At 42.4% G+C, this 12,276-nt stretch overlaps 1 protein-coding gene across 1 annotated transcript in view; it reads left to right on the top strand.

Moving 5' to 3' along the window:
• tap1 (transporter 1, ATP-binding cassette, sub-family B (MDR/TAP)) overlaps window positions 1–5,249 on the top strand; it is a 28,911-nt gene extending 23,662 nt beyond the window's left edge. Inside the window, exon 10 of the mRNA XM_073029327.1 lies at window positions 4,893–5,249. Coding sequence (XP_072885428.1) covers window positions 4,893–5,138 — 246 coding nt within the window. The 3' untranslated portion in view covers window positions 5,139–5,249. The remainder of the gene's footprint in view (window positions 1–4,892) is intronic.
• Window positions 5,250–12,276: the final 7,027 nt, after the last annotated feature.

The raw sequence follows: 12,276 nt of genomic DNA, 5'->3' as shown, positions 1-12,276 counted from the left end.
TAGCATAAAATTAGACATAATTAAGCGTTTTGTTCGTGGTGAACAAAGTAATGGTATTGTCCGCTCGTTGAATTTGTCTGCGTCCACCATTCACACTATTTATACGCAGAGAGAAAGAATTTTGAAAGGTGCCGATGTTACTGTTGGTTCTGCTCGTAGCAAAGTGGTCTCTTTTAGTCGGCATCTAATAACGGATAAAATGGGAAGTCTATTGCTTGAGTGGATTGATGGGTGTACAAAGTGTGGTGTTCCGTTAAATTATCTCATACTTAAGGAGAAATCAGTCAGTCTTGTTAATAAGCCGAAACAGAAAGCACTGGATGATGGTGGTAAAAGTGTTGTGAAAGTGGAATTTAAAGGTAGTCATGGGTGGTTTGACCGGTTTCTGAGGTGAGGGCAGCTTCATAGCTTAAAGTTTACTGGAGAGAGTGCTTCGGCTGATATTGAAGCTGCCAAAAAGTTCCCAGCAGAACTGACGGAAGTAATTACAGAAGGTGGTTATTCGTATAAGTAAGTGTTTAACTGTGACAAAACTGCAATTTATTGGAAAAAATTGCCGAGCAAGACATTTATTTCGATAGAAGAAAAGCAGGCTAAGGGACACAAGACATCGAAAGACAGGTTTACCCTAATGCCTATTATTAACGCCACTGGTGATGCTGTCCTTAAGCCTCTACTAGTGTACCATTCAGAAAATCAGAGGGCATTTAAAGATGTTGGTAAGAAAACACTTCCCGTTGTGTTCCATTCACATCCAAGTGGTTGGAATACCCAAGTGTTTTTTCTGAGTACATGAGTGGATACATTAGTCCCTTTGTTGAAAAATACTGTAAAGAAAATAACCTCGATAATAAGTGTTGTGTGATTGTCGATAATTGTGTTGCTCATCCACCTGGCATTACCGAGTATGGCGGTAACATTCGTGTTGCGTTCTTACCACCGAATACGACATCGTTGCTGCAGCCGTGTGACCAAGGCCTAATAGCCACAATCAAGGCTTACTATACGCAAAATGTGATGCGTTTTATTGTAAGTGCCATTGACAGAGAGGGCAACTCCGAAGCATCTTTGCGAGAGATCTGGAAAGAGTACAATATAAAACTGGCAATCGCCAACACTGGAGATGCTCTCGATAGGCTAACAGTCTCGATGAGAAATGGCATTTGGAAGAAACTGTGTCCCGAAGCAGTGAACGATTTTAAAGGCTTTGAACCATCAACAATAAATACAGCAATAGTGAGTTTGGTTAAGGAGGTTGGATTTGTGGAAGTTGATGAAGGTAATGTTGAAGAGGTTTTGGCATCCCATGACCAAGAACTGCAGATGAAGAGCTGATGAAGAGGAAAGGATAACAATTGAAACCGAACACAGTAGCGAACAGCCCAAAAGTGAAGTCGTCCAGGAACTGAACATGAAGCAATTGTGTGAGATTTTCGCTGCGATTCACAGTGCTGGAATGATTGCAGAAAAGTATTTCTACTTTATATAGGCTGTGTATTTATCATATCATTCCTGCTTTTACTATAGGTTATGTTATTATAGGTTTTATGTGTTATTTGGCATGATTCAGTAGGTTATCTTTTGGGTGTGCGAATGCTCACAAATTTTTCCCTTATAAATAAATGGTAATTGCTTCTTTACTTTACAACATTCCGGCTTACGAACCATTTCATAGGAACGCTCTAACTTCGGATAGCAGGGGGAACCTGTTAAAGTCTGTCCCGAACCGTATAGGCTCATCAGGCCGGTGCTTGTTTCCGGTTTCCGTGACGTGAAGCGACTGAGAGTACGAGACTCTCCCCCGGACAGTACGCCAGTCTATCGCGAGGTTAACCCCCAGCATTTTTGCCGGTACCCATTTTCAGCTGGGCGGACTGGAGCAATGTGTGGTTAAGTGCCTTGCTCAAGGACACAACATGTTACCCTGGCTGGGGCTCGAACTCACGACCTTCAGATCGCTAGTCCAACACCTTCACCACTTGGCCACGTGCCACCCGGGGGAAACCTGTACTTAAAAGTAAATTAGCACAAAATATAAAAACAGCAAAAGTTTTTATAAATATATAAGGCAGAAGAGGGTGGCTAAAGTATGCAGGTCCCTTGGAAGACGAGAAGGGGAAATTGATACTGGGTGATAAGGAAATGGCTGAGGCATTGAACAACTATTTTGTGTCGGTGTTCACGATGGAGGACACGTCTAATATGCCAAAGAATGAAGTTGTGAACGAAATGGGAGGTGAGGACTTCGGTAAAATCACTGTCACTAAAGAGATAGTGATGAGCAAACTAGAGGGCCTGAAGGTAGATAAGTCCCCTGGTCCTGATGGGATGCATCCCAGGGTGCTGAGGGAATTGGCGGAGGTTATAGTAGACGCGTTGGCGATCATTTACCAAAATTCTCTAGACTGTGGGCAGGTTCCAGTGGATTGGAAGACAGCAAGTGTCATGCCACTTTTTAAAAAAGGATGTAGGCAAAAGACAGACAACGATAGGCCAGTTAGCTTAACAGCTGTAGTCAGGAAAATGCTTGAAGCTGTCATTAAGGAATAGCGAGACATTTAGAAAGGAGGGGTTCCATAGACAGTCGCATCATGGATTCAGAAAGGGCAGGTCCTGTTTGACAAACTTACTGGAGTCTTTGAGGACATAATGAATGCAGTGGATAGAGGGGAACAGGTGGATATCGTTTTCTTGGATTTCCAGAAGGCGTTTGATAAGGTGCAGCACAAGAGACTTATAAATAAGATACAGATACATGGAGTTGGAGGAAGTGTATTGGCACGGATAGTGGATTGGTTAACCGATAGAAGGCAGAGAGTTGGTATAAATGGACGTTTCTCCAGTTGGCGGTCAGTTGTGAGTGGGTTTGCCACAGGGGTCGGTGCTGTTTACGATTTACATTGATGATTTCGAAGAGGGGACTGAGTGTGGTGTAGCAAAATTCACTGATGACACTAAATTGAGTGGAAAAGCAAATTGTACAGGGGATGTGGAGAGTCCACAGGGGGATATAGATAGGTTAAGTGAGTGGGCCAAGGTCTGGCAGATGGAATACAACGTTGGTAAATGTGAGATCATCCACTTTGGAAGGAGTAATAGAAGAGCAGATTATTATTTAAATGTTGAAAGATTACAACATGCTGTTGTGCAGAGGGACTTGGGAGTGCTTGTGCATAAATCGCAAAAAGTTGGCTTGCAGGTACAACAGGTTATTAAGAAGGCAAACGGAATGTTGGCCTTCATTGCTGGAGGAATTGAATTCAAGAGCAGGGAGGTCATGCTGCAACTATACAGGGTACTGGTGAGGCTGCACCTGGAGTACTGTGTGCAGTTCTGGTCTCCATACTTGAGGAAGGATATACTAGCTTTGGAGGCAGTGCAGAGAAGGTTCACCAGATTGATTCCAGAGATGAAGGGGTTAACGTATGAGGAGAGATTGAGTCGCCTAGGACTGTATTCTCTCGAATTCAGAAGAATGAGAGGGGATCTTATGGACACATACAAAATTTTGAAAGGGATAGATAGGATAGAAGTAGGAAAGTTGTTTCCATTGGTAGGTGAGACTAGAACTAGGGGACATTGCCTCAAGGTTCAGGGGAGAAGGTTTAGGATGGAGATGAGGAGAAACTGTTTTTCCCAGAGGGTGGTGGACCTGTGAAATTCTCTGCCCAGGGAAGTAGTTGAGGCTTCTTCACTAAATATATTTAAGATACAGTTGGATGGATTTTTACATAGTAGGGAAATTAAGGGTTATGGGGAAAACGCAGGTAGATGGAGCTGAGTTTACGGACAGATCAGCCATGATCTCATTGAATGACAGGGTAGGCTCGATGGGCTGGATGGCCTACTCTTGCTCCTATTTTTTATGTTCTCATGTACAGATGCACTGGGCTGTCGGCACCACTCTCTGCAGAGTCCTGTGATTGAGGGAAGTACAGTTCCCATACCAAGCAGTGATGCAGCCAGTCAGGATGCTCTCAAATTGTGCCCCTATAGAAAGTTCTTAGGATTTGGGGACCCATACCAAACTTCCTCAACCTTCTGAGGTGAAAGAGGCGCTGTTGTGCCTTATTCACCACACAGCTGGTGTGCACAGATCACGTGGGATCCTCGGTGATGTGGATGCCGAGGAACCTAAAGCTGTTCACCCTCTCAACCCCAGATCCATTGATGTCAATAGGGGTTAGACTGGCTCCATTGCTCCTGTAATCCACAACCAGCTTCTTTGTTTTTATGACATTGAGGAAGAGGTTGTTTTCTTGACACCACTGTTTCAATGTGATGACTTCTTTGTAGGCTGCCTCATTATTCTTTGAGATTAGGCCAATCAATGTAGTGTCATTGGCAAATTTAATTAGCAGATTGGAGCTGTGGGTGGTGACACAGTCATGGGTATACAGGGAGTAAAGGAAGGGGCTTAGTACACAGCCCTGAGGGGTTGAGTGTTGAGAGTCAGAGGGTCAGAGGTGAGGGAGCCCTGCTGGGGATCTGACAGGAAGTCCAGGATCCAGTTGCACAAGGCAGGGTCAAGGCCGAGGTCTCTGAGCTTCTTGTCGAACATAAGCATACTTCTACTCCAGATGTGTAAGGACAGTGTGTAGCATCATTTCCATAGATGATGCCTGACCTGCTGAGTTCCTTCAGCATTTTGTGTGTGTTGTTCTGGATTTCCAGCATCTGCTTTTGTTTCCCTATCTCTCTCCTGACTTTCTTTCCCATCCTGTCTCTCTAATCCCTGTCCACTCTGTATCTGTCGGTCCATTCATCCTGTACACACTGTGATCATTGTCACTTTCACTTCACCCTGCCCCTCCTACATTACCCCTTTCTCCTCTCCTCTTCCCCCCTCCCCTGCCCCACTCTTTGTAACCCCTGTCTCTCTGTCACTGCAGGTCCACCAGTCGGTGTACAGCCGAGCTGAGGAGCGGGCCGTGCTGGTAATCGCACACCGGCCGAGTACGATGGAGAGAGCCGATCGGATCGTGGTGTTGGAGGGGGGGAAGGTGGTGGAGGAGGGGACGCCCCAGCAGCTCCAGGAGAAGGGTAGCAGCTACCACCGGCTGCTCCACATGCACAGCCCGGATGCAGGGAGTGAGCAGTTGGACGAGGGGGTGGTGGAAACAGAGGTGGAGTCGTGAACAGCGGGATGTCCTGATGGTGTCTACTCGGGCACAGTCGGGTGGTTTTCAGTGTAACTTAGACTAATGTACATATGATGTTTGTGTTTAATAAAGTATTTTGGATCCTAATGATCTGGTTCTGAGATTCCTTGGAAGTCAAGAAGAAGGCATAAAACACATTGCTTATGATCATTATTAAGTATCACAAGAACAATGAGGAGAGAAAATGGAGAGAGAGAGAGAGAGAGAATGAGGGGACAACATATGACAGTCCCGCCATCCCGGGAATCAACTTCGGGAACCTACACTGCACTCCCTCTATAGCTAGAATGTCCTTCCTCGAATTTGAACACAATACTCCAGGTGTGGTCTCACCAGGGCCCTGTACAACTGCAGAAGGACCTCTTTGCTCCTATACTCAACTCCCCTTGTTATGATGGCCAACATGCCATTAGCTTCCTTCACTGCCTGCTGTATCTGTATGCTTACTTTCAGTGACTGATGAACAAGGACACCTAGATCTCGTTGTACTTCCCCTTTTCCTAACGACACCATTCAGATAGTAATCTGCCTTCCTGTTCTTGACACCAAAGTGGATAACCTCACATTTATCCACATTAAACTGCATCTGCCATGTATCTGCCCACTCACCCAACCTGTCCAAGTCACCCTCATTCTCCTAACATCATCCTCATATTTCACACTGCCACCCAGCTTTGTGTCATCTGCAAATTTGCTAATGTTACTTTTAATCCCATCATCTAAATCATTAATGTATATTATAAATAGCTGTGGTCCCAGCACCAAGCCTTGCAGTACCCCACTAGCCACTGCCTGCCATTCGGAAAAGGACCTGTTCATCCCTACTCTTTGTTTTCTGTCTGCCAACCAATTTTCTATCCATGTTAGTACCCTACCCCCAATACCATGTGCTCTAATTTTGCCCACTAATCTCCTATGTGGGACCTTATCAAAGGCTTTCTGAAAGTCCAGGTGCACTACATACACTGGCTCTCCCTTGTCCATTTTCATAGATACATTCTCAAAAAATTCCAGATTAGTCAAGCATGATTTCCCCTTTGTAAATCCATGCTGACTCGGACCGATCCTGTTACTGCTATCCAAATGTGCCACTATTTCATCTTTTATAATTGACTCCAGCATCTTCCCCACCTCTGATGTCAGGCTAACCAGTCTATAATTCCCTGTTTTCTCTCTCCCTCCTTTCTTAAAAAGTGGGATAACATTAGCCACCCTCCGATCCTCAGGAACTGATCCTGAATCTATAGAACATCGGAAAATGATTACCAATGCATCCACAATTTCTAGAGCCACCTCCTTAAGTACCCTGGGATGCAGACCATCAGGCCCTGGGGATTTATCAGCCTTCAGTCCCATCAATCTACCTAACACCATTTTCTGGTAATGTGTGTCAGGGGCGACCCTAGTTTATGATGGGGTCCAGAATTGACCCTAAGAACTGTGCTGATATTAAGAGAGAGAGGGAGGCGTCCAACGCAGTGAGAGAGAGGAGATAGAGAATGCTCGAAAGATTGATGTTATGGTTTCTCTGAAAGTTGTTTACCTTTCCGCAAGGACATTTGCCTGCTTGTATAAGTTCCTATAGAGAGAGCAGAGTAGAGGAGGTTGATGGACAGCTGGTGTCCAGTATGTGGAGATAAAAACCAGGTCCGCTGTTACACAGACAGACAGTTTCAGACACTGAATGAGCTTTGTTACACCCACAGGAAGGTGGGGTTTTTGGAGGATCGATTCGGGGAAATCGATCAGTGGCTCTGGCAGTGTGAAAAGGTGTGACCTGTCGGGAATTGTTTGTGTGTCCACCTTCACCTGGGTGATAATTCCGTCACTGAAGAACGGTTGTACATGGTATGGCCATAGTCGGCGACTACAACAGGATTTTGGAGGACAACGGGAAGAATTGACGGCATCCGTTCACCTCTCACCTCTCTCTTGCTCTCTCTCTCCAACGTTACTCAACTAATACCTTGAACTGAACTGAACTCTCTTCATCATCGTAAGACTGTACCCATTTACCTCTAGGTTTGAAAGAGCCTAGTTTGGTTCCTATTTCCACACTTATGTACCTGTATATCATTGCTAACCTGTTTAAGATGTTTGCATTTATAGTACTGTATTGCGTAGTTTACTAATAAACACTATTAGTTATTAGCAATACCAGACTCCAATGTGTTTTCCATTTCTGCTGGTTCTTTAACCCGTCACGGGGTACGCGTCCAAAATTGGGGCCTGCGTCCGGGATTTGAACAAATTGTGTGGGGCTTGTTTGACTTGATTGGGGAAAATCCCTTATTTTGATTTGGTCATGTGGAAAAACAGCAGAAATGGATGTTGTGGATTTTCTGGCAAGACCAGACCCTGCGGGCTTAAGGAAAGCTAAAAAGAATGAGTTGTGGGAAGTTGTTAATGCATTCAAACTCACAGAGGTCAAGAAGGGTATGACAAAGACAGAAATTCAATGGAAAATAGCTGAATATTATGTCTCCACAGAGGAATTTGATGAGGAGGCATTAGAGGGCTTTCCTATAGGGAAAGGGGAGGTGCAGATACTTCTGAAACAGATGAGGCTAGAGAGAATTAAGTTAGAGGGGGAAGAAGCAAAGAAACAGAGAGAAGAAGCAGAAAGACAGAGACAGTTGGAGAAAGATAAATGGCAACATGAGGATTACATGGCAGATCATGGGGAGAGGTTTAATGTTAGTCGAGAAAGTTGGTACCTCCATTTGAGGAGACAGAAATCGATAGGTACTTCCTACATTTTGAAAAAGTGGCCGTGAATCAGCACTGGCTGAGAGATAAGTGGGCTGTGTTGTTACAAAGTGTACTTAAGGGGAAGGCTCAATGAGCATATTCGGAGTTGTCTGCGGAAGACGCAGATGATTATGATGAAGTGAAAGGTGCTATACTTACGGCTTATGAGTTGGTTCCAGAGGCGTAACGACAAAAGTTCAGAGGTTTGAGGAAGCATTGGAACCAAACGTTTGTGGAATTTGTCCAGGAGAAATGTGTGTACTTTGACCGTTGGTGCGCTTTGGAAGAGGTGGGTGTGGATGTTGGCAAATTGAGGGAGTTGATCTTGATTGAAGAATTTAAAAATTGTGTCCCTGACAACATAAGGACATACCTGAATGAGAAAGAGGTTAAGACCCTGTCAGAATCTGCTAAGTTAGCAGATGAGTATGCTTTAACCCACAAGGTAAAGTTTTCCCCAAGCAAGAGCTATCAAAGGGGTAGCAGGGATAACAGAGATAGCCCACCGGCTAACCCAGAAAGTAAGCCGGGGACTAACAGAAAAGATAAGGAGGAAGAGAAGCAGTCGGGAGGAAAGTTCCCCAGTTTAACGTGTTTCCATTGTGGGAAGCCCAGACATGTGGCCTCTAGGTGTTTCTAAAAAAGAGGCAAGGGAAAAGGAAAGGCGTCAACCCCAACTGCCTGTGTCCAGCCGATTAAAATACCACTAAGAAAGGAGGGGTCAGACCGAGTTCAAGAAGGACACAAGAGATTTATTTCAAATGGGTTTGTGTCTGTAAAGGAGGGGTCAACCCCGGTTCCAGTGAGAATCTGGGGAGATACTGGAGCTTTTCAGTCATTAATCTTAAAGAGTGTGTTGGAATTTGATACAGAAATGGAGACTGGTGAAGTGAATATTATCAAAGGTATTGGAAAAGGGACTGAGGCCGTACCTTTGATAATTACCTTTGATACCTAAGATAATTCTGAAATGTGACTTGGTATCCAGACCAGTCACAATAGGGATGCGGTCTGAACTACTGATAGACAATTTTGATGTCTTACTCAGTAATGACCTTGCAGGTGAAGACGTGTATCCAGCAGTTCAGCTAACGAGTAAGCCTGCGGCTACTGAGGACCCACCCATAGATTCTGAAGTTTGTCCTGCCTGAGCAGTAACTAGAAGCACGTCGAAAAGGCTGCTGATACAAATGTTGATTTGTCCGAGACTTTCTTACCGTCTGTGTATCAACAGGACTTAGAGGGTGGTAAGGCTGAGGAGAGTAAGGAGGGTGAAAAAGACGTCTTTATCGAGGAAAGAATTTATAGAGGAATAGAATAAAGATGTAGAAATTGTGGCTTTGAAAGAGACAGCTCTCTCTGAAGAGGAAATTCAGAATGAGGCAGTGGGATATTACATTAAAGGTGGGGTGTTGATGAGGAAGTGGAGACCCGCTATGGTGCCTGCAAATGAGGATTGGGCGATTGTGCATCAGGTAGTGGTTCCAAAAGTTTACAGGGCTGCAATTTTAAACCTGGCTCACAAGATGCCTTTGGGTGGACATTTCAGAGTAAAGAAACCAGTGCACATGATTATGAGGGAATTTTATTGGCCTAACATGAGGAAAGATATTGTCAGTTACTGAGTATAGAGGGTGTCATGCGTGCCAGGTGGTGGGGAAACCTAACCAGGCCATCCCAAAAGTGCCACTTTGGCCGATACCTGTTGTCGGTGAACCATTTTCCCGAGTGTTGGTGGACTGTGTGGGTCCGTTACCAAAGACTGCAGCTGGTTATCAGTACTTGCTAACTGTTATGTGTGCTGCGTCTAGGTTCCCTGAGGCTGTGTTCTTAGAAGCATCAAAGCAAAAGTTGTGGTAAAGGCCCTCGTCAAGTTTTTCACACTGGTAGGTTTGCCTAAAGAAATTCAATCAGATCAGGGGAGTAATTTCACGCCAAGGGTATTCCAGCAGAGTTTCTGAACTGGGGGCTAAACAAATTGTGTCATCTGCCTACCATCCGGAGTCACAAGGGGCTTTGGAGCGATTTCATTCTACTTTAAAAACCATGATTAAAACTTACTGTCAGGAGAATGACAGAGACTGGGATGAGGGATTACACCTATTACTCTTTGCTGTGAGGGATACCATTCAGGAATCACTGGGGTTCAGTCCATTTGAGCTCGTTTTCGGCCATAGGTCCAAGGGACCTTTGACCTTACTCAGAGAGCAGAGGTCTGACCCGACAGTGTGTGTCAGTGTGATAGATTATGTTCGATTCCTTGAAGAATAGTACTTTTTTTTTACTGCGAGTTGACTAATGTATTGTAATTTTACTACTTGTATTAAATTTTTTTTCTTCATGCTAATAATTAGTCTATAGATTTGGATCTTTTATAATTTGATGATTTTTACGTGATGGCTAACAGTGTATTTCTTACACACGGTAAAGGTCCGTTTTTTTTTTGGTTTATCCTGAGTTCATTCTTTTTATATTATTATTCTTTTAGTTCTGAAAGTAACTCATTAGGTTTTTCTTTTAAGTTTATATACACTTATTTTATATCTTTAACGCTTAAATATTAAGGTTTTTTTTAAGTTAAAAACTTTTCTAAGATGTTGTTTCTTTTCCCCAAAAGACCTTAGTACTTGGATACGTCACATCCGTTTCGATGTGTCTGAATAAGTTTAAGGACTTTCTTTTAAAACACTAATACAATATTATCCACTTATGGGTTTTAACATTTTAGTTTTTATTCCTTTTTTCTTTTAATCCTTTTGTTTTATATATATAACACTAATTTTATGGTTTAATCTTTGTTATACCAACCCTTTCTTAAAATATGGGTGGTTTGTACCTGTTTTTTTTACTTTTTTGTTTGAGTTGCCGTCTTGAGACATGGGGGTAAAATTAGTATTAGATTGCCTGCTTGCCTCTTTTTGGCTTTTTTCCTGGGGTTTTGAGGGTGGAGGGAGGGGGATTTTTCTTTTTGCTTGCTTCACGCTTACTTTTACTTCATGGGCTGACTTGAAACTACAAAAACGGTTGCAGTGTCATAACTTCTGGTTCCTCCTTGAACTTACTTCCCTCTTCCGGATTCATGAGTTCATCTTTTTTTTAACCTTATGTGTTAATTGTAATAAATATTGGCAATATGGATAAGATTATTAATTTTCTTTCTTGGAATACTAATGGTTTAAATCATCTGATCAAATGGAAAAAAATATTCAAAGTATTCCACAGAATGAATGCTAATATTATCTTTGTCAAGAGACTCATGTGAGGAAGGTGGATAGTCAATGTTTTTTTTAGGTTTTGGAAAGGCCAACAGTATCACTCGAATTCCCAAGCCAAAGTAAGAGGTGTTTCCATTTTTATAGATTCTTCAACCTCTTTTATACACTATGAAACAATTTCAGACCCACAAGGTAGATTTTTGCTTATTACTGGTTTACTTTTTAATCAAAAAGTTGTTTTAGTTAATGTTTATGCTCCAAACACTGATTGTCCTGAATTTTTTAAGTGTCTATTTACATCCTTTCCTAATTTGAATCAGTACATGCTGATAATGGGTGAGGATTTTAACTGTTGCTTAAACCCTTCGATGGATAGATCTAAGCCCACCCAAGCTCTTCCAAATAAATCGGCCTCTCTTATTAATTTCTTTATGGTTGATTCTGGAATTTCCAAAATTTGGTGTTTTTTACACCCCAATGACAAAGAATTTTCATACTTTTCTCATGTTTATCATAATTATTCAAGAATTGACTACTTCTTTATTGATCATTGTTTACTTATAGATGTTATTGATTGTAAATATGATTCTATTACCATTTCTGACCATGCACCTTTGAAGCTATCTATTAAGACAATGGATTCATCTTCTAATGCTAAATCTTGGAGGTTTAACTCTATTTTATTGCAGGACTCAGACTTTCTTAATTTTATTAAACAACAAATTGATATGTTTTTTTCAACAAATTATACAGCAGAGATCGCTAGTGGAACATTATGGGACACTTTTAAAGCATTTATTCGTGGACAGATTATTTCATACTCTGCTGGAGTTAGGAAATGAACTAATTCTGAAATATTAATATTGGTTGATAAAATTAAAGCAATTGATAAGATTTATTCAGTGACCCCCCAGCAAAGAACTTTATAAAGAAAGAGTTGAACTTCAAATGGAGCATAGTTTGTTATTATCCTCTTCGACTGAAAATCAGTTAATTAAATCTAGAACCCAGTTCTATGTACATGGAGATAAATCTGGCAAATTATTGGCTAATCAATTGAAAACTGCTTCGGTTAAACTACAAATTACTAAGATTCGTAAACGAGATGGCACTTTGACGATTGATCATAAAGAGATAAATGAAGCCTT

This window comes from Hemitrygon akajei, chromosome 2, assembly GCF_048418815.1.
Source record: "Hemitrygon akajei chromosome 2, sHemAka1.3, whole genome shotgun sequence".
Lineage (NCBI taxonomy): Eukaryota > Metazoa > Chordata > Chondrichthyes > Myliobatiformes > Dasyatidae > Hemitrygon > Hemitrygon akajei.
The sequence above is the reverse complement of the archived record's forward strand: the minus strand, read 5'-3'. Positions and strand labels throughout refer to the sequence as shown.